The sequence below is a fragment of the Meriones unguiculatus genome, chromosome 1 (assembly GCF_030254825.1).
Source record: "Meriones unguiculatus strain TT.TT164.6M chromosome 1, Bangor_MerUng_6.1, whole genome shotgun sequence".
NCBI lineage: Eukaryota > Metazoa > Chordata > Mammalia > Rodentia > Muridae > Meriones > Meriones unguiculatus.
Window position 1 is genome coordinate 23,924,245 of NC_083349.1, and position 25,996 is coordinate 23,950,240.

General features: G+C 45.4%; 1 protein-coding gene across 5 annotated transcripts; it reads right to left on the bottom strand.

Annotated features, from left to right (window-relative positions):
- Nucleotides 1-24,883, bottom strand: Rbm14 (RNA binding motif protein 14). 5 transcript variants are annotated; one of them, XM_060384244.1, is made up of 4 exons: nucleotides 8,086-8,417; nucleotides 6,808-7,230; nucleotides 2,124-2,799; nucleotides 1-412 (listed from the first exon to the last, which is right to left on the bottom strand). In XM_060384244.1, exons 2-3 carry the CDS (start codon nucleotides 7,217-7,219, stop codon nucleotides 2,132-2,134), a joined length of 1,080 nt encoding a protein of 359 aa, XP_060240227.1. In that variant the 5' UTR covers nucleotides 7,220-7,230; nucleotides 8,086-8,417; the 3' UTR covers nucleotides 1-412; nucleotides 2,124-2,131. The 5 variants fall into 5 exon arrangements, with proteins under 5 accessions (XP_060240227.1, XP_060240228.1, XP_021505967.1 ...); XM_060384245.1 differs by lacking the exon at nucleotides 2,124-2,799 and having other exon boundaries at nucleotides 8,086-8,415; XM_021650285.2 differs by lacking the exons at nucleotides 1-412; nucleotides 2,124-2,799; nucleotides 6,808-7,230; nucleotides 8,086-8,417 and adding exons at nucleotides 14,669-15,554; nucleotides 16,313-17,777; nucleotides 24,423-24,883.
- Between the last annotated feature and the right edge of the window lie 1,113 nt (nucleotides 24,884-25,996).

Below are 25,996 nucleotides of genomic sequence, written 5' to 3' on the forward strand. Positions count from 1 at the left end.
TAATTTGAAAAACCATTTATTTCACTGGAAAGTGATCCAAATTTCTACGTCTAGTCTTTGGGCCAAAAAATCAAACTGAGAGCAGTGATTCTCATCAAGGTCATTCCTAAATTCAATACCACTGCAGTCAGGAGGCAGAGGGGAGACAGCACAGCCCCCACCAGTTTCTGCATAGGAGGCATGCTGGGAGAACAGAACAGGAATGGGAAGCTCTAGAAGAATAAACAGGAGAATAGGAAATTCAGCAGGAGAGAGAATAGGAAAGAGAAAGAACTTAACAAGGTAAATTAAGGTCCATGGTTCCTGAGGGACTGAATGCACAGAGCCGAAAACGTCCCGGAGATGGGGTACCACGAAGGGTGTATTCTCATGCACAACCGCAGCTCGGAATTTCAGCCCACACACATCCCACCTGAAAGAGAGCACAGTAACAGGGGCTTTACAGCAAAGCTCAAAAGGGCTTTCCCACTTAGAACTTCAAAGAACATCTTATAAAGTCATACCTTGATACTTACTTTTAAGTTTACTTGTGCCCTTCCCTAGCAGCAACATAATTTCTAGAAATGAGAGCAGCTTGAAGGTGAGAGAATCACTGGGAAGGCTAACAGTCCTCAACAAAGGCCTCTCTCTATACTAAACAGCAAATCTCCCATGGCAGTAGACAAACACAGTCTATTATTTTCAATATTAACATTATTAGCAATCCCAAGAGAAGGTAATTCCACAAACTTATCAGAAAAAAAAAAAAAAACAAACAAAAGAAGTATGTTTCAATCCAAGAGTGATTGCCAATGACAGTATCATTCAAGAACTAGGAAAAAGTTACATCAACTGAACATGCTTGAAGGTTTATTCATCACTTTTAAAAGAAGGCGCTGGAGAATGTGTAAGCTACATCAAGTCACTCAAGTTACTCTTCCAGCACAATCCTAGTCAATGAATCCGATCAGTCATTTCCTAGCCAGTGGACCGGAGCAAGCCACATTACCTTCTGCCTTAATATGAAAGATGACAAAGTATCTACACTACAAGATTAAAGATCTCTGGTAGATGTCAGGGACACAGTAGGGATCCTAAAAACTAAAAGTACCCCAAGTACAACAGCAATCTCAAGTACTTACAGCCCAAAGCTAAGAAGCATCAAAAGAGAATATATTCAAAACAGAAGCACCACTATGGTGGTAAACACCTATAATCTCAGCACTCAGGGTTGAAGCAGATTGCCCACAAGCTCCAGCCAGCTTAGGCTACTCTGTCATGGTCAAATGGACTCAGGTAAAGTTGAGTAACGTCCTTAACTAATAGGAAGATGAGGGAGTGATGTGCTCCTGGTAAAGTTCCTAAGCCTAGATTTCAACATTCCCAGAGGGAAAACACAGGTATGCATACAGACTTACACTGCCATACTACCTTACGTGGAAGATGTCAAGATGTCATACCCAGACTCAAAAATTTTAAATCTGAATAAGAGGCTAGAACACAACAGAATAAAAGATAACAAAAGTGGACTATTAAGGACATTGAAGCTGGAATGAGCAGCTAAACTGGACTTAAAAGTTCATGCCAGACTTCCTACTGTGATTATTTTCTGCCTCATCTTATCACTAACTTCTTTAAATGACTAAGACTGAGAGACCTTTGAGAAGGTGATAAATCTTCAAGATTAAGATGATGCCATTTTGTAGGTCTTCATTAGACTTGAACAATAATCAGTTAACTAGTTACAAACTATCATTAGTGGTCAGACCGACCCTTTTCACTGCATGGATACAGCACAACAAACTTGAAAAGACTAGTGCTGCACATCTAAGAAATTCAACAGACCCTGAGAAGCCATGCACCCAAGTCTGAATGTCAGGGTCCCAGATAAAATCACAGCATGCAAGTTTCACCCAAGATTCTACAGTACACCACTGTTTGATGTTTTAGACACAAATAAAATAATGACCCCACTATTAAAAGCCCTGGAAAAATAGGTACAAGAGTAAAGGATGTTTATTTCAAACTTCAGCATTTAAAGACTTTGCAAACTGAGCCCTGCTTGCAACCTAAACTGTAGCCCTTCAGGCCTCAGGAGTGATGGCAAAACCAACAGGGGATGACCCCCACCCCCCCACTCTCACCTCAAACTTTAAAAGGCTGAGTACCGCGCCCGATCCGCATACTGCTCCCGCTCATACCGGGCCATGTCGTACAGGGAATTCCGAGCAGCTGCTGAAGCTTGGGACAACTCACTGTCATGCCCGTAACGGTAGCCCTCTCCAACAGTGGGGACTGGGCCTGTAGCGCGACGCAGGGGGCTCCGATCCCGCCCGTAATATGAAGTAGAAGCTGCAGTACAAGCAGCAGCCGCAGCAGCAGCTGCTGCTGAAGGCGGCAACAGATGTCTATTGTAGGGATCGAGAGAGGTGGAGGTGAGGTGACTGGCCATGGCTGTGTTCTGGACTTGTGGCAGCTGGGACAAAGTCTGCTCTGCATAGTTATTATATGCAGAGGCAGCTGCAGCTGCCACTGCCTCATAGGACCGGGCAGCACGGCAGCGCTTGTAGTAGGCATCGAGCGCTCCGTACGCGTTGTTGTAATACAATGAATCCCCATAACTCATGGTGTAAGGCGTACGCACTGCTCCATATTGCTCATTATACTGCTCGGTCAAGTCTGCCACGCGGCCCGAACGATCTATTGGACACTCTTTGGACCAGTGCCCCTCTTTCCCGCACCGATAGCAGCCGCTCTGGTCTCCCATCCCGGGCGCGGTCCTAAGCCGGCTGGTGGACAACTGCACGTGCATTCGTTTGCCTTGAAGAAACAGACGCAAGAAGGGTTGCTATCACAAAGTAATGCCCAAGCCCCTACCCCAGCCACTGGTCACAACAATGGCTTTACCTAAATGACTTTGATGTATGATAAATTGACAAAAACTTTCTTTGGTGGAGGGGGAAGCCCAACATATAGATTGGGTATAAATGACCTGATTTCAAGCAAAGTTAAACAGATGAAGAAGAAATACTAGCTACTAACACCAGCTTACTGATTAAGAAAGAGATTTCATCTCCTGCCAAATAACTGGACAAATGCCTATCCCAGTGGCCCAATCCAAAAGAAACTCAAGAGTGCTTCAAAATTCTGACATTCTCATTTTCTGTATCAAGACTGATTCCATAAAGTAGAAAAAAAAAATGTTGACCTAATATTATGTATAGATACCCCAAATCAAAGAGATTCTAAAGTTATCATCTCTTAATGATCAGGATTTGTTCCAAAGCTAAGCCTGACAGCCAAGTTTCAAGCTAGATCTTTGGAATAGTCACAATTAAGGAAGCCTGGTAACACAAGATATGGTAGAACAAGGTCTTCTCTTTAAATTGTTCTTTCTCTTTTGATAATCATCCTAATAGGGATTCTCCACAATTTGACTGTCCAGTCAGAGGGTCAAAAGAAACTTGGGCAGGCTGTGAACACATATACACACACAAGAAGTACATTTTAATAAAAGAGGATGAGAAAGATACAAAGAATAACCAACAATGTTAATGAAATAAACAGCTTAGAGTAGCAGAACTAAAGTGCTTTCCACTAAGAGCTAAGATGGAAAAAGCTGGGCATGGTGGCACATGCCTTATTTCTAAGACTTGAGGCTAGAGAATGGTTAAACTTGAGCCCAATCTAAGTTACATATAAGAGTATGAAACTCTAAGAACATGCTCCGAACACAACTTTTCTTTAAAAATCATAATTGGTATTTTGAAAACGATAGTTCTAAAAGCCGTAATAAGAGAAAGGCAGTAACTTTTAGAACATAAGTTAAAACTAAATTCCCAATTTTTCACCTAAGAAATTTCTACTAAAAATGTCAACCGATTTATTGGCAGACTAATTCAAAAGGGATCTAAATCCAGCACAATCTTCCAAATGTAATGAAAAGAATGCACTCAAACAACCTGCGTTAGAGAGGTGACCAGAGAAGGGCCTGGAGGCAGCACAGTGTAAAATCACTCCCTGACTATCCCAACATGCACATGGCAGGTCGACCACTATAACCACTTACAGCCTCCTCCGGGCTCCGCAGTGCCAGGCACACATGGAGTGCACAAACATATGTGGGGCAGACAGTCATTTTAAAAATCTTTTTTTTTTTAAAGGTGACTAGAAGGATGGGTTCTCTAGCAGCAAAGAGGTAAATAATGTCACATGCAAAATCAAAATTAGATTCTAGAAAATTAGGAAGAGGAATGGAGACAAAATACAAAAGCCAATAAACTTCAGTAATTCTAGCCTGCAGATCTTAACAGAGATAAGCAATTAGGTATGTGCAGGTCAGAACTATACCCTGGCATTTGCCCAGGAGACCACTTTTGCACATAACAAATTAGAGAAAACAAATGCAACCAAGAAACCCACAGACATATTTAAGACATGGAAGTCATTGATAAACGCCCTGAATAATTTGTTGATTCTGGTATCCAAAAAAGGAAATAAATCTTTTAAATCTAAAATCGATTTTCTTGCAGGCAAACAAAAAAGAAAATATACCCAATTGTAATCAACTGAAAGGGAAAAGACCAGTCAGGTAAATATCATTACTCAGCACAGAGCTTTAATTATGAAGAAATGAAACAGTAAAGCTGGACACTTCAGGAAGGCTGAAGGCAGGAAAATGGCTCAGGCCCAGGAGTTTGAGGCCAATCTGGATGATATAAGAAGGAAGGGGCCGACTGACGGCCTTCAGCTGTTGCTCAGTAGCAGGATACATGTAGAATGCCCTGGGATCCATCTCTAAGACCATTTTCTAAAAACGTGGTATTAGGAGAAATAGTGTAAAGTCAACCAAACATAGGTTAGGATCAGAGCCAGAGTTTCAGATACCCAGATACAAGAATACTTGCTCTCAAACCACACTGTCTTCCCCTTACACATGTAACTGCCACCAGCTGATACTTTTATGATTAAAATGCTGAAAACTCTCCAAAAGTTAGATATCACATCCCTCCACAAAATCAGTCTTTGCTTCCAATTAAGTTGTTGACAAAATAACTTTCAGCTTGCCAATTAAAAGAGGAAAGAAGCTAGCCCTGGGAGACCTGTGACATTTTTAATAATGCACAGCAATGCCCATGACACAGTCCTTGTCACACTGGGGGAGGTCAGACTCTCAGAAAGGTTCAGTTTAAGGAAAATAAGCAAAGATGTCAGTAATTCAACAAAAGCAGTATGAAGAAAGAGAACTAGCCCCTTCTTTGTGTTAATATAGCCAGACCTAGGTTTGAAATATACTTCTAGGGGGATCTGCAAACATAGTGTGTACATACACACTACACACTCAAGCACACACATAAAGTTAAATACATATTTTAAAAAAGAAGAAATACCGTTATCGGTCTGGTGGGATGCTCAGTAGTTACGAGCACTTTTGACTCTTCCAAAGGGCCTGGGTTCACTTCCTAGCACCCACATCATTACATAGCTCACAACCCACATCATTACATAGCTCACAACCACCTGACTTCAATTCCAAGGATGGCACCCCTCTTCTTCTGACCTCTGTAGGCCATACATAAACATTTCAAAATCTGTGTGTGTGTGGGTTTGTTTTGTTTTGTTTTGGTTTGGTTTTTGTTTGTTTGTTTGTTTAAAGAAATACAGCTATGAATTACAGGACTATACTGTGATCTGGAAGTTCATCACCACCTTAGGAAAAACTGTTTCTCAGTCTTGGAACCTTAAAGGATGAGAGGTGTTGAAAGTTCAGCAGGCAATTCAACAGTCCTTTTGTTTTGTTTTTGTTCTCTCTCTGTAAAGCTTTGGATATGCTACAACTAGCTGAGTAGACCAGGTTGGCCTCAATTCTCCTGCCTTTGCCTCCCAAGTGCTGGAATTAAAGGCCTTCGGCACCATCGCCCAGCTTTTCAACAGTCTTGACAAGGTGTTGATCTTAAAATAATACCATCCAAATCAACTGATAATCCACATCAACACCCAAGCTGCCCTCCAGGCTTAAAAACAATTCAGCTAACAAGGGCTTCGTGGTAACCCTCAAACTATCCCAAAATATCTAAATGAGTCCAACCCTACACCACATGAAACCAATCAAGATGAGCCTTATTGATCCTAATCACAATGCCGCCTCCCTTAACGTCAGTGTTCTAAGTATTTTAGCACAGATTGTAAAGCAAAATTAGGGCCACCTTTCAAAAGCTCATTATCTTCACTGAAAAGAACTGGGACAAGAAGGTAGGCTTAACAAGGAATTCTGTCCCCAAAGTGTTTTTCTCTGGATCTTCCTCTTATCAAGTGCAACACGATGGTGATGCTGTGAATGTGCTTTATTACCCAAGGCAGGGAAAAAGACAGTCTTCAGAGAAAGTATTTCTAAACAGGCTCATAAGCTTTAAGAGGCTCTAAATGAAGACCAAGTGGGTTTTTGTTTTTCCCCTCCAGACCATCATTGTCTATTTCCTGCATTGTTTCTGAAGGCTTCACAAAAAGAGGCTGGGCCTGATTCAGGAGTAAAGAAGCCCTTGTCACCTGACTTGTCAGCCTGACTACCTGAGTTCCATTCTTGGGACCCACATAGTAGAAGAAAACAAACTCCTCCAAGTTGTCCTCTCACCTCTACATACATGCCGTGTCACAACTGAGAATACATGTGCATGCGCACAAACACAAACAAAAATTTTGTTGAAGAAATGTCTCACATATCCTTCATCAGCCAGCAAAAAAGCTTCCTATCCCAAACCCTTAGTTTACTCATCCAATATTTTCCCAATAACCTTGTGTTGAGCTCTCTACCAAAAGAGAGTGGTTCACCTTGAAACTCTGTGTTGTCAAGGCCCCTGATGGCCTCCACTGCATCCTCTGCCCGCTCCATGTGTACAAAGGCATAATCTTTCACGATGTCACATTCGATGACTGGGCCATACTCCTCAAACTTGGCCCGAAGCTCTTGGTTGGTACAAGTGGGACTGATGTTGCCCACATGTAACTTGGTTGAAGCTTTGCTCTTATTCTTGCTGGCTTCCACATTGATGTTCACTCCGTGCAGCTTGTAGTGGTGCAGGTTGCGTATGGCATCCTCAGCGGCCGTCTTGTCCTCTATGTGCACAAAGCCATAGTTCTTAATGATGTCACATTCCAGCACCTTCCCGTACTGCTCGAAGAGTGAGCGGATCTCCTGCTCTGTGGCCTCCCGGGGCAGATTGCCAATGAACAGCTTCACCATCTCCACACAGCCTGCAATTAAAGAAACAAGGTTTTTAATGGAAGACCTTAAGTCCATAACATTTATTAAAAAGAAAAAAATCACTCCCATAAATAGGTAAACATAAGATAAATAGAAAGACAAATAGCTCACTCTCATCATCTCCTTTCACTCCGGCATACAATCACCAAGGCATTCTCTCACAGGCATGCACAAACTCGCATCACTAAACAATAACCAATGGGAAGTTCAACAAGCGCCTGCTTCTACTCCCCCCACAAAAACTATAAAAATGGTCTACAACAGGGCAGTCCTTTTTAGACAAAGGGGATTTTGTTGTACCTACAGCGCAGTATATTATAGGCAAGTACTGTCACTGAGTTACATCCCCTGCCTCAGACAAAAAGGAATAGTGCTGGAAGTTTGAGGATAAATGAAAAGCTAGAGACTAAGCATTTCTGCCCACTTTGGTGAGCATTAGAAACAGGATTCTAACTACTATACTTGCTGATAACCTCAAATTAGCTTTTCCTCTCTTAGCCTTGCAGTAGCTACATTTAGTTGTTTCTTTTGAAGTAGCGAACGCTGGCATCAAAAAGATAAAAAGCATGGGAAATACAGAAAGTGTCCGCGTGGGGTAAATCCTTCTGGGGAAGCACGCATTACAGATTCCTACAGAAAGTACTAAAACTGCCTGGTCAAATGGGCGCTATAGGTTAATAAGGCAACAATGCCTCGGGGCATGAGAAATTCTCAAGTCTAAACAGTTATCCAGGTGGAAACCCCAAAGTAGATAAGTGAGCAAACTTAGAGAAAAAAGGTGAACAAAAGCAAGGTATTACGGAGGTGGGGGCTGGGGACTTGGGGAAGGGTTGCTTCAGGCTTACCGCACTAAGTGGAGGACCGAGGTCGGCTCAGAGACGAGTGTGCAGGACGCAACCCCACTGGGACAACCCTGATGCCCAAGGGAGTCAGTTAAGTTTTAACAGAACAAAGGACACAGTGGAAGAACCTGGAGTCTCTCACCGCATGGAAATCTGCAGGTGCTCCTCCTTGCAGCGCGGACGGTTCTGACAAAACGCTAAAATGGCGGCGGCCACAGCAGTGACTCTGGGTAGAAAAGGGGTTGAACCTACCACCGGATTGGCCGTTCGGTAAAGTAAAAGGCAGGCGTTCCTGGAGATCCTCTTCCTGATTGGTTACCCCGAATGCCAATTACCTGAGAGGCCAGGAAGAGGTGGAAACATCAGTAACCCGGAGCCTTTATACGGAAGCCAATGAGCACCCAGCCTAGTGAAACCGAAGCCACCGATTGGGCAACACGTCCATGTGAGGGAGGAGCTACAAACGTGGACTTCTTCGAAGCGCGGCCCGCCATTAAGCAGAAGGAGCAAGAGCCTCTGTGGCAGTCTGTAGCTTCGTGGCTCCAACTTTGTTAAGCTTTCACATTTCGCCACTTCCACGTGCACACCCTGACAGTATTCAGTCCTCTACTCCATGATTTCGCATCCCCTTTCAACTGACCGCCACCACACCCCGCAGCATGGATGCTGCATCCGTCCAGCTTACACAGACCTAGAACAATCTCCATTTTGGCCCTTTTGCGTCCAAAATTACCCCAGTTAAAAAGTATCTGTAGGTAACTGAAAAACTCTAAAACAGTCAGTGGATCCAGCTTCGATTACGGTGTAACGGCCCAGACAATGGGCTGGCCAAAGACGTAGGAAGCACTGGATTAAAGATCCCTATAGAAGACAACCTCCCACCTCCCAAAATGGTGTGTAAACATGGAGGTTGAAACTCGACCCCCACCCCAACCTCACCCCACCAAGAGAAAAAACAAAAAAACAAAAAAAAAAACAACAAAAAAAACCAAAAAAACAAAAAACGGGAACAGCAAAAGTTTGGTTTTGTTTGGTTTTATTGGGCGCCATTAGCCAGAACTTTTCATTTTAAACTCCCTAAAACTGACCTTGGAAGAAAAGGCTTTGTCACAATCAGCTGTAAACAAGTACAAACGAACATTCTTCAGAGGGTCCAATTCCCTTATCACATTTTTCTCACCCACTGGCTGCTTCACATAATTCCATACTCATTGCGCAAGCAACTTTAGTCATGACCCTTCACAGAGCAGCTTTTGAAGATGAAAAGGGAAAGGTGCTGAATGGAGAACTTAAAACATGAACAGGCAGAAAGCAGGGAGCTTTGTGTGAACAAGATGATCAGAAGTGAAACAGAGCAGACTACCACCCAAAACTGCCATAAAGGGGGGGAGGGGAAGAGCCTAATAAAATAAAAACAGAAGACAGAAAGTAAGCCTAACCCAGCAGCAGAAAACTAGTCAATAACTTCCCTGACCAGTCTATATAGCAAAATCCAAGTTAAGTTAGCCAAGCCTACAGTGGGGGGGGGGACCTGCGTGTGATTCAGCTACCGCCAGCCCTCCAAACAGACTGGCTTTACTATCCCCATCTATTCAAAATAGACTATTTCTTCAGATTTTTTTTACTGGTCATTCCATCTTAAAGGTGTGGACCCTGACTTGTAACTATTTACTTTGTGCTCCTTTTGCAAATAATTACTATCACTTGAAATTCTATCTTGTTCATTTTCTATATTATATGGGTCCAATGTTGGAACTGCCCTGGTAACATGAAAGACACTCAAATACTTGTTGACTGAGAAACTAATGTATAACTTTTTGATAACCATAGGAAGTGATTTAATTTTCAGTACCAGGTTAAGGGACACAGTATTTTGGTTGTATGCATAACATGTTCGAGGTTCTTAAAATCCCGTTACTTAGGGGAAGAAAATAATCTCATCACCTAGAACAACTTTCCAATCTTTCAAAACAAAAAGCTGGTAATCAAGTTAGAGGTGGTTTTTTATCATAATTGACAAGTGCAGCAAAATGAAGCCTTACGTACAGGGGTTAACTACAGCCCATATCTTCATATTGACGCCAATTTACCCAAATACGTTACTCAAAGCTGGAGAAACTTGTTTTCCCTTAAAAAAAAAAAAAAGGCACCTAATTCAAAACCTCTACCTTTCCCATCAACCCACCTACAGAAGGCATTTTTACTGCCCTCATTGTCCTGAAATATTATTTTTAAACCATCTTGTTTGTCAGGGTTAAGGATATAACTCAGATATAACGTCTGCCTAGCAAAGACCTGGGTTTGTTCCCCAGCAACAAAACAAAATTCTTAAAGATGCCTCTTGTCTGACCTCAAGCTCATGATCCTTCTGCCTCAGCCTTTCTAGTGCTAGTAATATAGACATGAGAAAATACACCTGTCTTAATAACTTACACTTCTAATAAATAACAGGCCCCAGGTCTAGAAATGCGCTACAAGTTTGACAAAGGTTCAAATTGAAAGCCAGTATCCTTCAAGGATGATCCTAAGGAGCCAAAAGGATAACCCTAAGTGTACCAGCTCCAATCCCACTGGCAGCTATGTCCCGCCCCTTTCAATCCCCTTACATTCAGAGTTCTCTCCTTGTAAACTTTATTTTCTGATAAGCAAAAGAACGTGATCCTAGAACACAACATACTTGGGAGACGGTCACCAAAACTGGTATGATCTAATAGCTTCCGTCACAGCTATGCACCACTCACAGCAAAAATTCAGATTTTAATGTGACTTGTATATGTGCTTCATTCATACTTATATCTCAAGTCCTTGCACAAGTAACTGCTTCACTAGGTCATCAGTGTCCCCAAATTCTGATGTCTTTTTATTCAGTATGTGTGCGTGTCTGAGTGAATTTATGTGTACCACGTACAGAGCCTGCTGAAAGCAAGAGATACTGCAGAATTAGTTAAGGGTTGTTCTGAGCTGACAAGTAAGTTCTGAGACCCAAAGGCAGGCCCCTCTGCAAGAGCAGAAAGCACTCTTAACCAGTGAGTCACCTCTGTCCACATGAATACCTGACTATGACAGCAGTATCTGTCAAATGTTCCTCACCCGCCAATACTAACATATAATAATAAGAAGAAGAGTCATGCATTTTGGTTTCAATAACCATTAAACATATAAAAATGACTTTTAGCCAGACAATAGTGGCCCACTTGGGAGACAGAGACAGGCAGATTTCTGTTAGAAGCCTGGTCTGTGGGGTGAGTTCCAGGACAGCCAGGGCTGCACAAAAAAAAAAAAAAAAAAAAAAAAAAAAAAAAAAAAAAAAGCCTATCTCAGAAAAACAAAAGACTTTTTGATACTAAAATTATCACCCATTTTTTTCTGAGTTCGCCGACTTAAAAAAATAATCACTTTTAAGCAATATTTGGAACCATGATTATTGTCATGCAGAAATGAAGATCCAGCTCTTAGCCATGAGTCACTCAAATCCCAGGCACCATAGAAACTGGGCATGGTGAGTGTTGCCTGGAAGCCTAGCATACAGGATGTGAAGACAGAAAGATGATTTCAACGTCACCTTCAGCTACATAGGATTTTGGGAGACCACCCTGACACATAAGAGCCTGCATCAAAAATAGTAAATAAAAAACAAAAAGAAAATAAAGAAGAAAGAATGAGTATGGTGATGCACACCTTTAATTACAGCACTTATGAGACAGGCAAACAGCTGAGTATGAGGTCAGCCTGATCTACATATTGAATTCCAGGCCAGCCGCTGGTACATAGTGATACCCTGTCTCAAATTAAAACATGAAAAAAAAAAAAAAATTACTGGTTGACAAAACAAGGCAGAAAGCCAGGATTCAAATTCAGTAAACAATTCTTACTAGGGAATTCTCAGTACCAAGTTTTCAAATCAAAACTCATCTCAAAAATAAAAAAAAAAACAACAAAACGATTATCTGTATTCTCTAGCCATTGACATATGCTCTCCTTGATCTACCCTTTGCCTAGCATTGCTCATTAACTATAACTAGTTCACTGAGGTAGGTCCTGCCCTCCAGTGTAGAGATCTCTCTAGGTCAACAAGACTAAACTCCCCAAGTACTGCCATCTCAAGCTTTACAGATAGTTTCCAATGATTCAGATCTAGACCCAATAAAAGTAGAATTTAGATAAACACTAGCTTTCTGTATGTCATCTTCTCTATTACCCAAACTTCTATTGAAGAATACTAGTGCATAAATCCAGCAAATGTCTTTTCTTCATGATTTTACGCATCCATGCTATTCTATTATCCACTGACTTGGCTGGATAGGGCAAACTGCCTGGAGAACCAGCAGACATGCAAGGACTTTGACACAGCTTAACTGGGGGATACAGGAGCCAAAGAGTTGTGTGTACAGATATGATTATAAATGTAGCACACCTCTAGAGACTAGCTCCTCGTTGATAGTCTCATTATCTCTATTGCAAGAAATGGAGCACCAGGCCACCCAACAGAATTTAAAACAAACAAACAAAAACAACAACAACAAAAAAAAAACAGCCAAACTTCAGAAAAAAGTAGGCTGACAGGGCTTAGGCCTCTAAGTAGTATACTTCCAGGAATAAACCAACAAAAACTTGTCCAGTGGGGCCAAGGTATAGGTGATATACATAGAAGTTGAATGATCTGAAGTACAATGAAAGCCCATTTCCCCCAAACACTCATTACATCTGTCCTCCCATTCACCAAACCCAACTTTCCCCAAGATATAAGAACTTGAAACTCAGAAACCTATAATAAGAAAAGTATGAGTAGGTTGTAGGATTAACACTCGTGGATGATGTTTTTAAACAGTCTGCAAGGGAAAGGAAAAACGACATGATTGAGCTCTATAGCTTCTTCTGGCTGAATGAGAACCCTGAGGGCTGAGGCAATAAGGCATCAGGATCTAAAGATGGCCAACAGTTGAAATGATCCAACAGGCCAAACCACTTTGAAGAGTTTGGGCTGCAACGACGACCATCAACACTGGCACTGGGAATATAACAGGTTAGGTGGGCGAGTGTTTTTGTTTGTTTAGCAGGAATCATGGAAGTGTCACTGTGGCAGAACAAGAACTAGAGAGAAAGAAAAATGACAAAGGAATACTGAAATACATAGGCCACAATCTCAGCCTACATCCAGCCCTTTATTCTCACAAAGTCATGCTGAGCCTGTCACTTAGCCCTCGGATCATTCTACCATCACAGAGAAAAGTACCAGAAAACCCATCTTCCCATTCTACCCAAGTACTGCAAAGGAATGAAAATGAGCAGCAAAGCAGCTGAAGGCAAGGTGATGAGCAGAAAAGAAGCAAATAAAAGAGCTCAGACCTCCAATACGTTCTGAGATTTATCCCACTTAGCCACAAATAAGAACTCGTGACTTTGAGGCATTTTTACATGATGGGCAGTTTGAAGAAGACATCTGGGGCAAGCTACTGTCACAGCCAAGTTCATATGGAGCCAATGAAGGAGGCAGATACACCACACCCAATCTATTTGGTAGTTGCACTCAGGCACGCAGAATCGCACACTCTCAACATATTCCCTCCCTTCTGCTATGGCATCTCACTTCAGCAAGCCCCCAAAATGTCTCTAAGGCACCCTTCCCCAAGAAATATCAGATGTCAGTTACCACTCCATTTAACCAGTCTTCTTTCATTTTACCCATCAAGTTACGTCTCCATCTTATCCCTGGCTAGAACTGCCCAGGTCTTCCACCCACCCCCTCACACCCTGACAAGGTCTAGAGTAAAAGTATAAAAAGAATTCTCAATTCTACATCCAATCTTAGGATCTCTACTTGACTGTTTGCACACCAGCCTCTTCTCAAGAATATGTCTATTATAACACCTTCAAACATAAACCCAGCAAGAAGACATCTAAAAACCATAATAGATGCAGACAGCGAAAAGGAGTCTCAGGTGCTGTGATGACCGAGGTTGGCAGGACATAGGAAGGACGCTCCGTGGTGAAGTTCAACAGGTGCAGTACCATTGGCCAGAATGCCCCATATGCTTTAAATTCTCCTTGACCCTCATCATTTCTCCAACCACAGGGCAGTACCAGATAGTGACATAACCCACAGCCCACGATGACTCCTTTCCCAAGTCCCAGCCTCAACATTCACTCAAGCCCACTGCCAGAGGGATTAGCCTTGTAAACACTGCAGCAGCCCATTACCCATCCCAGGCAGATATCAGCAAGAACCATTCTGCTGGATTTCAGTTTTTGCTTTGTTTTTTTCTGAACTGGGAAAGAGTCAGGGACATTGATCAAACATAAGCAAAGAAATGGGCATTGAATTCTGATGTGATCAACTAAAATTGATGGCTGAGAAAGTCCAACCACTTGGTCTGAACTCTCCAGTCCTAAAGATGGCAGGCTATTTAAAGACGATAATGACCTTAATTCCACTGGGTACCAGGAAACCATTCCAATCCCCACATTCAAGCACCTTTTCCACACCCACTCTGGGTCTTCAGGTTGCCTTTCTTCTAGCTGTCACGTCTTCCTGGATGTCAAACTGGCTCACCTGACACTGAGTGCAATCAAGACAATGACAACCAGGTTTCCAAACCACGAATCACCCCAAGTTTTATTTGTAGTCCATACAAAAAGAGGGAAAAAAATTAAGATTTCTAACACCACCTACTTGGGGAGATAGGGAGCTGGGACTATGCCAGTCACCATTAGCTAAAACATTCAGTGGTAAGCAAGGATTTGGACACACACCAACTGACTGTCCCAACAGGATCTCAGTCTCAACAGTCTCTACAGAGGGACAGTCAGGGGCCCCTGAACTGCTGGCATAGCTTGGCGCATAGGCAAGGGTTAAAATAACCCTTTCCTGGCCTCCCTCACATCTAAAAAGAAAAACGCGCCGCCTGACCTCAGCTGTAGGTTGTATCACCCTCCAGACAACCTTAAGTATCACGCACAAAAATAAAAGGGAGCCATGAAAAAAAAATTAAAATATAAAAGAAATTCCCATTCTGGGGAGATGGCTGGGTAGAGGGAAAACCGCAGATCTAGAGCCAATAGCAAGATGTGCTGCTGAGGCAAAGAAACAAAGTAGGTTACTGCCAAACACAAAAGGCTCCTCTCCTGGGGAAGGCCCACATGGTAGAGGGAGGGGATGAAAAACCACCATCAGGAGAAGTATGAGACAGGGTGGTGACAACCTGGGTCTGTACCCTACCCTACCTCTTCCTCTCTCTCCCTGTGGCGCCCCATCCCCAGGATGGCCCTACATGCGGCGCTGGTACCCAGAGTGCATCTGAGCTGCCCGCAGGTAATCATTATAGGAGCCCGAATAGCGTGCGTAATCGGAATGGGCATCGGGCAGGCGACGGTAATCCAGCGAGGACTTTGTCGGCGAGCGGCGGAACGAAAGCTGCGACTCTGATAAACGGCGGTAATCAGAGAGCTCGGCTAAACGCCGGTCGGAACCATACCTAGTCGAGAGAAGAAGACAGTTGGTGAATGAGACAGTTGAGGGGAGGGCTCCAGGTGGGCCTAGGGGAGATGCCACTGGGGACAGGGAGGGTGTTAGCAGATTTGTCTCAAACAGTTTGGTTTCCTTGTCAGAAGGCTCATCATCCTATCCAGGCCAAGAAATCAAACCTGGGTTCAAGTCAGTGGGAAACCAAGCCCTCTGCTGAAGCTCTCCCTTCCAAACTGGCCAAGCTCAATTTTGTTCCCAACATTCCCAAACAAACTATCCCCATTCATGGGCCCCGCACAAAAAGACCTTGTTTTATCAACAGAACGGCGGACGAAAGCAGGGTCCCCAACTTCCCAGGGTGGACGCACCTCATAAACTCGCCTTCAGCCAATGAGTGCCGAAAGGACTACTCTCTTTCACATCCACCCCACCAAAACCAGAACAAGGGAATGAGCTTAAGGATTCTTCAGACAGAGGGAAAAGCTATGAGCCAATCCTGCAGAAAGTGGCTCCAATGGTACATCAGGTTATCCTTACAATGGTGATGTTTCCTGGCACCAGGCTGCTGGTATGACCCCAGGCTGAGCACTACGCTCCACCTGAACCCTGATGGCCAGATAAGTTCAGACACTCATCCTCATGACCTCTGGACATCCCACAGAAATAAGATCAAGGGAGGGGCCAACGGCTCCTGTTTCCCTCCCGTGCCAACCTCAGCCCCTTGCCCTAAGCCCCTGCTGGGGGCTGAGGCTGGGGGGCATACAGTACCTTTTCGACATGGCGACAGCCTTTTTGTAGGGATCGTCGTAGCTGGCCCGGGGTGGGGAGAGGCGGGTACGCTCATAGGGCGGCGGGGTGCTGTTGGCGTTGGCAACGGCCCCCTGGGACATAGACAGGTAGGCTGCTGACGGCTGGCCTGTCCCATCGTAGGCACTGCCTGGCTGGCCACGGTAGGAGGCAGCAGCCTGGGGATGCTGCTGGGCAGCATAGGAAGCAGCCAATGAGGCTGATGACTGAGTGCGGTAAGGAGCTGCCAGGGTGGCAGAAGGCTGAGCCCCATAGGCAGCTGCCGCACCATAGGAGCCAGTGGCCGCAGCAGCAGACTGAGCTCCATATGAGCCTGACAGGCCCATGGATGCTTGAGCCCCATAACTATTCAGCTGGGTCTGAACAACTGGTTGAGCCCCGTAGGAACCAGCCATTGGTGTGGTGGCTTGTGCAGCATAGGCAGCTGGCTGGCTAGCATAGGCAGCAGCTGTGGCTGGCTGTGCCACATAAGCAGCAGGCTGGGAAGAATAGGAAGCAGCCTGTTGTGCAGCATATGGGGCAGACTGGGCACTGTAAGAAGCTGAGGGCTGGGCATTGTAAGAGGCTGCCTGGGCTCCATAAGCTAGTGAGGAGGCTGCAGACTGGGCACCATAGGAGGCTGCTTGAGCTCCATAGGAACCTAGGGAAGAAGCTGCTCCCTGTGTGTTATAGGAAGAAGCAGCCGCACGAACTCCATACGAAGAGGCAGCTTGGGCGCCATAAGAGGATGGCTGGTTACCATAGGAGGCAAGGGAGGAGCCCTGAGCCCCATAGGAGTTAAGCGAAGAAGCTGCAGCTGCCTGACCCCCATAGGTGGAAAGGGCTGAGGCTGAGGGCTGGGCTCCACCATATGGGCCAAGCGAGGAAGCTGCGGCAGACTGGGAACTCGGGCTGGCCAGCTGACCCCTGTAGGGGGCCCCAAGGGAGACAGAGGGCTGAGCACGGTAAGAGGCTGCCTGGGCTGTCATGGGCTGAGTCCGATAGCCAACACCCAAAGAGGCAGAAGGCTGGGCCCTATAGGCAGCTCCCAGCGACACTGATGGTTGGGCCCGGTAGGTGGCTGGCTGGGCCGTCAGAGGAGCCACGTAAGAGGCTCGAGGAGGTGAACGGCGCAGGGGGCTGCGGTCGCGACCAAAGAATGGTGGTGTGGGCTGACGGGCTTGCCCATCAAAGCCACCAGTGCTGTTGCCAAAAGCCTGCTGGTAGTCGAAGGTGGCAGAGAAGCCACCAGTTCCAGGGAATGCTGTATCCCCAGCCCCTGGTTTCTTGGTCTTGTCCCCAGACTGGATAGCCAGGGCAGGCCCCTTCTTCTGCCCTTTGGTTGAGAGTTCCACGTTGATGCGCTTGCCCTTCACTTCTTTGCCGTTGAGCTGCGCGATGGCGGCTTTGGCATCTGCTTCCTTCTCCATGTGAACAAACGCGTAGTCTGATAAAGCAGCAGACAGAGGGTTAGCAATTAGGGGGGCAGGGCATGCTACCTGTTGGGTCCCAAACTGGACACACAACAGCACCCAGCTGTTGCCAGCTACATCCAGGCCTCCAAACCCTCCGCTATGTGAGTATTCTATGAAACATGGCTGATGTGCAACAACAAAACTTTTGACTGTCTCAAGCAGTCACCTTAAACTATGGCCTTATTCCCTGTCCCCCTGCCACCTCAACCACCTAACTATCTGGTGAGAACAGGAAAAGCAAAGATGAACTACAACTCACAGCTTCTATCAATATAAACCATCAAGCAAACACAGAAAGCATTCCTAGATGACTCAATTACTCAGTGCTCTCAATTCAAGCACATCTAATATTACTTGCTGCTCACCTCTGAAGCTAAGAGCTTCAAACACTACAAAGAACCACTCACATTTTGGCATGACTCACTTCTCAGTCGAGGTCCAATTTAGTAAAAACAGAGTGACTACAAGAAGCATTCATAAATTCCTCCAAATGTAACCTTCCCCTTTTAACATTACTTTCCAGTTTTCACAGCCACTTTCACATACAGGACCTCAACAATCCTGTGAAACAACAGGGAAAAGGTCCATTGTCTTCCCTTTTAGGCAAACATGCTCAGTGTTTCCATGTGGCTTAAATCAGGGTATTAATCCCAAGATCAAAGTCCTAGGTAGCTCTTCTAAGCCCCTTTGTTTCATCCATCTTTACCCTGAGAAGTCCAGACAGGACTGTGTACTATGACTAAAAATTTAACTTGGACATAGGCTAGACCCTAATGAGTGTCCTATTTTGGTGTAGGAATGGAATCTAAGCACTCATTACTTCCTCTATTTTCCTCTTCAAGGGACAGAAGAATATCTTTCCCTTAGAAGACTGTTTACTGGTTTTTCAGGTTTACCCTTAAGGGTCACTTACTTTTCTGGGGGTGTGGGGGAACAGGCAGGACCAGGGACTGAACACAGAAAGGGCTTCACACATGCTGGCCATATACCTAGAGTCTCTCATTAAAGACCTGAGTAAGTTGTATTAGGAGAAAGTCTAAGACAGGATACTGATCTGACAACTCTAACCACCTACAACAGAGGGAAAAACTTTAAAGGGGAAGAAATTCTTGGTAACATCCATACCATAAACCTGATAGTGCCATCAGCAGGATCTGAAGAATAATAATAGAGACCTATCCTTGAGAAATAAGGCACTGCATTTCATTTCATTTTGGACCTGTGGCTACTGTAAGGCATCCAAGAGCCAGCATCCAAACTCTGTCATATCAGTTCAAGAAATGAAAAGTTATCTGGATGGAATTACTAAGTTTCCATTTTTATAAAATAGATTATTATGAGTAGCCTCCAAACAAGTACCCTACTTTTAGAACTTTCATTCTGAGATGCCTTATCTAAGCTATTCCTATAGAACAAATCATTTCCTAGAGAGTTGAAGACAATGCCACCTCCTAAGAAATAAAAGGTAAAAGCCAGATGCAGTGTAATGAAAATGTTCCAGGTTCAGATTAATTCATCACTGACTTGTTTGGTGACTGTAGAAAACATACCATTTATTTCCCCATTGGAAAAATTTATCCTACCAACCTCAAGTTGGAAGACAGAAATGCCTTTGGAGGTATAAATGGATGTAGGATAATGGAGAATTATGACAATTCTTCAAATCTAAACTAACCAGAGATTTATTTCCCTAGAGAATATAATTTTCATCTCTAACAAAACATAATACTACATTATAGCCTGAAAGCTGTTTAACAAGATGAGGCTGGAGAGCTGGATCAGCAGTACAGTCTTGTTATTCTTGCAAAGGATCCAGATTTGATTTTCAGCACCCACATGGCGGCTCACAAGCACTTCTATATTACTCCAGGTCCAAAGATTCCCACACCTTCTGCTGACTTGTATAGGCATGTACATGCAGACAAAATATTCATACATATAAAATAATCACCGTGTGTGTGTGTGTGCTGTGGGGGGTGGTTCAAGACAGGATCTCATTATATAGCTCTAGCTGTCCTATAACTTGGTATACAGACCAGGCCTCTGCCTCTGAAGAACTGGATTAACAGTGGGAACCACTAGGCCTGGCTTTTTTTTTTTCTTTTAAGAACAAGATGAATGTCAAGTTTCACACTCCTAGTTCAACAAATGCTAGTCTTCAATGACCCCATGATCAAAAGCTGACTTATTTAACAATTATGAAAGGTTAAATGTTCCATGGTGTATTTGAATTGTCCTTGGATTGCTGATCTCCACTTTGGGTTGAATCAGCTAGAAATAGCAGCTATGGTCTCAGATCCCTTTAAAACACAGACCAGGTGTGGGAAAGCTTGCCCCCAACCCCAGCACTCAGGTGAGGCAGACAGAAGGTTAGGGTTAAGAGGCCAGCAAGGGCTACAAAATAAGACAGTGCCTCAAAAATAAATATTTTAAAAGGCTAAATTCACCCTCAGGAATGACTAAGGTACCAGGAGAATACAATGACAAGCAGAAACACCCACACAAAATGAAGAGAAATCATCAAGATTAGCTGGAGCTTAAAGATAGATGGGCAGGAAGGTAAGGTGGAAAGAGACATTAACACTTCAAAGAACAAAGACATGTTTTCTTCATCTTTCTCTCCCTCTGGTCCTGGCTGGCCTAGATCTCATGTATATAGAGACCTAGAGCAGACCAGCCTCCAGCTGAGAGAGAACTGCCTGCCTGACTCTCAAATGCAGGAATTGAAGGCATGCAATGGGAGCTGAATTTGACAGCTCAGTGGTTAAGGACGTGTACAGTGTACTTGTTTCATGGAGTTCATGACTCCCTGTAACTCCGGGTCTATGGGATCCAATGTCCTCTAGTCCTAGACTCCACATACACACATAATAAAAAAAAAAAAAAAAAAAAAAAAATCTTAAAAATAAACAGAGGCATGTACCTCCATGATCATCCACCTGTTTCCTTATTCTATTCAAAAATGAGCTAGCAAAAACACCTAACAAAATTTCAATGAGTTTATGTGAGAAATTAGGTATCAAATCATCTATACCTTACGCATAGTTTTGAGGTTAAAAGGCCAAGTGCTACCCATCATGTGGTAGCAGCTCGTAATCTTAGAAATCAGGAGGAAAGGCAAGGAGGACCCGAGGCTGGAGACCAACCTAGATTACTCAGTGAGGCCCTGTCTCTGAAAAACAAAATCAAAAGTTTAAAATAAGTGGCAAATTAAGATTTAAGAACTGGCAAGGCCAGCCGGGTCTACAGAGCAAGCTCCAGGACAGCCAAGGCTACACAGAGAAACCCTGTCCTGAAAAACCAAGATTCCATAACTGGCTGGAGCACACACCTTTAATCACAGCACTTGGGTAGATCTCTGTGAGTTTGAGGCCAACCTGGTCTACATAGTTCTGCACAGTGAGACCCTGTCTCAAGGAAGAAAAAAAAAAAAAGTAAGAACTGGGATGCAACTTAAGTGATAATGTATATATAATAAGTATGACGGTGGCAAAGAGGGAGGAGAAAGGAAGGAAGGAGGAACAGAACTTTCAAATGACTGCCCAACTATAAAGAGGGAAGGCCTCCGACACAAATACAGGCAACTTTTATCAGGAAGTTTCCAAGCCTGATATTACAAGAAGGTGTGATCCGGGCACAGCGGTAACCTGTTATACCAGGTGGTACAGGCAGTTGAGGTCAGGATTTCAAAGACATCCTCAACTACATACCAAGTTCAAGACCAGCCTGGACAGTATGAGATACTGTCTCAAAAGGGGCAGGGGTCTGGAGAGATGGCTCAGCCTTTTAGAACACCTGCAGCTCTTGTCAAGTCAGAATCAGTTTCCAGCACAGACACTGTGTGGCTCACAACCACCCCTAACTCCAATTCCTGGGCGTCAGACAACCTCTTCTGACCTCTGCCGGCATCAAGCATGCATGTGGTGCACATACATAAATGCAGGCACTCATACACATAAAATAAAAAACATCGGGGGGGGGGGGGTGTGCTGAAGATGTACCTCAGTAGAAGCCCAGGGAGCCTAAATTACCTAGTTGATGAGAATGCACCAGGGATTAGTCCCAGCACAGCAAGCAGCCAAACCTGGACCCGTCAGACACTCCGAAGCCACCTGACTGTTGGGGCAGTGAAGAACCAGAACTTTCAAGAACTTCAAACACCCACTTGCTTGGAGAACTACTTCCAAGCAAACACTGTTAGCAAGCAGGGCCTGACAGCGGCACCCAGTGGCAGGTGGATCTGAGCTCAAGAGTGCCTGTTCTACAGAGCGTCCCAGGGCAACAAAGAGAGACCCTGTCTCAAAAAAGCGAAAGAAAGCAGCAATGTTTTCAGGACCTCGTGTAGTGTGATGGTTCCACAACCTCTATAAACAAGGCTAAGAGAAGTCTTCCCAAATGAAGACTAAATACTTTAACTTAATTTACAAAGCTGTTGATCCTTGACTACATAAGATGTAGTTGTGGAGAACAGCTATCATTATTGCTATGGAGATTTTGTTCTCTACATCATACTAAGCTCAAGTAACCAAGCAACTATGTTTTTCCCTGTGAAATAAAACACAACTAGCTATCCTGTTTAAGATCAAGCCTCTGCACTTTTCAAAGACTTGACAGCCTCAACCAAATGCTCATCCTCAGCACCCCTCCCCAAAAAGAGTAAGCTATTTATAGAACCAAGGCCAGTCTTCCCAACTTTAAAAATCAAAGGACGGATGTTCAAACCCTCACCAAATTTCTTATATCAAAAGACAGAGTCTGTGCCATATCAGCCTAGAATGTAGTTCTGCTATAAATGTGTTTCCAAAGGGGAAAAATGCACAAAACTCTCACACAGGGAATAAGCCTGGAGTTCTACATCTCATGTGAAGTTATTACCAACCACCACCCTCACTGCCATTTACTGTCAGTCCCAAACAAATTCTGGCAAATTTCTGGCCTACCATCTCAGAAAAAGTATATTGACCCATACAAATTCCAATGGAGTCTGTCCAAAGGTACTGGATTCTAGCCCACTCTAACAGCCAGACTACCTAAAAACTACAAAAGAACCTGAATAGGTCAATTAAACGCACAACTCTCATAAAACTCATATATCCCATCCTTTTGCTGGCCAAGTACCCAGAGAACTTTCCCACTCTTTTACTCTAAACAGAAGCAAAAACCCATGCACCGCACTGCCTGCTCAAAGTCTGCAGGAAAGTCTGATTCCAGATATAACCTGAATTGAGGAAAACAGAATGCAGTATTAATGCAGAACAAAAAATTTGTTCCTAGTAATGCACACCCTAACCCATTAACCCTCCCCTCATAGAAAAGACAAGGAATGACCCAAAAGATATGACTTTCCAGGATAGCAAATGAACCCTTTGATGAGAACGACCCAAGCACCTATACCCACATTTATCCTGTCCTCAAAATTTCTCACAGGACATGAGCAGATATGAACCCAACAGCAGAAGTAGGGCATGAACAGGGCCTCACTCCCAGGTTGCATTGCTGAAAATGACAGGGCAAAGTTAACCACGCTGACCTAGGTGTCCCATAAAATCTTGCCAACATAAAAGAACAAGCATTTAGGAGGTAAGAGATAAAACCCCAACCTATGAAAGTCAACAGGGTCTCAAAAACACACATTTCCTCAAATAAAAAGCAAACAAGTGACCTGTCTTAAGAATTATTCAAGCAATGAAGAATACTGACTGAACAAATGTTTAGTCCAAGTTTAATAGAGAACTCACATTCCCCTCTCAACTTCCCCCAAAGCCAAAGTTATTATAGTCCTTTGCGATCTCACCAAGCTCACAAAACAGTTGTGCCCTGAGGCACCAACTTTGCAAGTAAAGGGTACCTGCAGGGAGGCTTCATACAACGCAAGCCCCCTTCCACATGCAAAAAGAAAGAAAGAAAGATCAAGGCTTCCAGTTGTAAGATATGTATAACCGAACACCAAGTGGGGGTGGGCGTCAAGAATTGGAAAGCACAAAACTGCCAAGGCCAACCCACCAAATACTGAAAGGCCAAAGGGGTTCGGAAAAGGCCCCTCCGATAGCCACAAGCAGATCCGTTCCAGACAATACTAGAAGGTCCCAACCCGAGAAACGACCAAGGGCCCCGTTACCTTCCTCTTGGGGGCATTCGTCAGGTTCCCCCAGGGCGGCCTTGGGGCTTTAGCTCAACCTTTTCCCTCTTCCCTCGATCTGACGGAAGTCTGGAGAGTCAGTGGGGAAGTGGCGAAATCTTCCCCGCTCCACGATCCGGCTGGTGCCCTTCACTTCCCAATTTCATTTTGGTGGCAGGCCCATGCAACCAGGAAAAGGCGCCCCCTACCCAAGCCGGGCACACTTCGCAAATCACTGGCGCGTCCCCAGCCCCGTGGCTCCGGATCGCAGTGGCCACGGCACCCGCCCAGAGCCGACTCCTCCCACTTGATGAATGCTGCGTGGACTGCAGGGTCTCGAGAAGGGTGGCTCTACCCAACTCGCCCCCGGCACCCGAGGCCCCGCTCCCGCGCACTTCCCCACCATCCCCAACCCGGAGGACCAACCCCCGGGTAAGAGGCGTGGCCAAGAGGCTCAGTGCACCGCGCGTCCCCTCCCCCGAGCGCGCTCCCGCGTTACCTTTCACCACGTCACACTCGATGACGCGTCCACGGCGCTCGAAGAGGCTGCGCAATTCCTGGCTTGTGCATGCAGCCGACACGTTGCCCACGAAAATCTTCCAAGTGTTCAGGGGCCTCGGGCGCGACATCTCCACCACGAGCGCGCGACCTGGACGCAGCTCGTGGCCATGCAGGGCCTCGATGGCGCGCACCGCGCCAGCGTTCTCGCGCATGTGCACGAAGGCAAACTGTTTCATGACGGCGCAGCTCATGACCGTGCCGTAGGGCGCGAAGAGGGCCGCCAGCTCCTCCGGCGTCGTATCCGCCCCGTCGACATTACCCACAAAGATCTTCATTTTGCCGCCGCAGCCGCCTTCCCGGAGAGACAGGACCTCCCCTACAGCGACAGGCAAAACGTCCGGACGACCCGCAGTCCTCCACAGGAATGGCTGGCGACCGAGAACCCCGCCGCGCAGGCGCCCTGACCTAGCCAATTGGCGTCCGCATCGCGCGCCAGCAGCAGCCAATCAAGGAGGCCGAGAGAAGATGCCCTTTGACGCAGCCAATCCCAGAGGGCCTGGAGCCCGCTAGTTAGCGGAGGGGGTGGAAAAGGCACGGAGGCGCGCGACCAACCGCCGCCTCCGGGGGGAGGGGAGGGGAGGGGAGGGCCGGCGGCCGGGGAGCGCGCCCGGGCGGAGTCGGCCGAGGCCTAGTCTGCGGAGCGGCCTCTGGCCGGGGTGTGGCTTGCCGGCTGGGCCCCCAGGAAAACTTTGTTCTCCCGTGGAAGTCCGGGCTCCCACCCTGGAGCTGCCTCGGCCGAACCCCGCCTGTTGTGGTGGCAGCGTGAGTGTGTGCGGGGAGGCCGGGCCGGCGGGAGGGACGAGCACGAACGCCCTTAGACTGCGACGTCCGTCCCCCAGTGGGATGCCCTCCTCCCCCAAATCCTCTGCTCGGCGGTCGGAGGCGCCGCCTCTGGACCGGCCAGGGCTTCCCTCCTTGCAAGCGCGTTCCTTGGGATTGCTCAGGCTCTGCTCTGGAGGATTCTGCAGACAGTGAAAATTGAGGAACCGAGCGTGTGGCTCAACATGATGGAATTTTGAGAACTATGGAGGTAACTATCGACCGTGTGGGTGAAGTTTAACACAGTATACTCTTTCACAAAATAGAAGAGCAGCAATCCTGAGGAAGCCAAAAGTTGGATCTTAAAAAAAAAAAAAAATACGGAGAGGCCGGGCACGGTGGGGCACACCTGTAATTCCACACTGGGAGGCAGAGGCAGGCGGGTCTCTGTGAGTTTGAGGCCAGCCTGGTGTACAAAGCGAGTCCAGGAAGCCAAGGCTACCCAGAGAAACACTTGTCTCGAGGTAAAAAAAAAAAAAAAAAAAAAAAGCGAAGAGGAAGCCAGGCTTGGTGGCACACTCTTTTAATCCCAGCACTCAGGAGGCAAAAACGGGATGTTGTCTGAGGAAAGCCTGATCTACAGATTTCGTTCCAAGACAGCCAGGGCTATTTAGAGACCCTGCCTCCCTCGCCAAAATAAATAAATAAACAACAAAACCTTAGAAGGGCTACTCACTGGTTAAGAGCTTTTGC

Excerpts from the sequence above, each read along its gene's own strand:
- Rbm14 (XM_021650285.2), bottom strand. The coding sequence starts at position 24,759 with ATGAAGATCTTTGTGGGTAATGTCGACGGGGCGGATACGACGCCGGAG. Across the intron at positions 17,778-24,422 it reads CGAGTGTGACGTGGTGAAAG|ACTACGCGTTTGTTCACATG; the intron begins GTAACGCGGGAG and ends CTGCTTTATCAG. Across the intron at positions 15,555-16,312 it reads GCTGTCGCCATGTCGAAAAG|GTATGGTTCCGACCGGCGTT; the intron begins GTACTGTATGCC and ends TCTCTCGACTAG.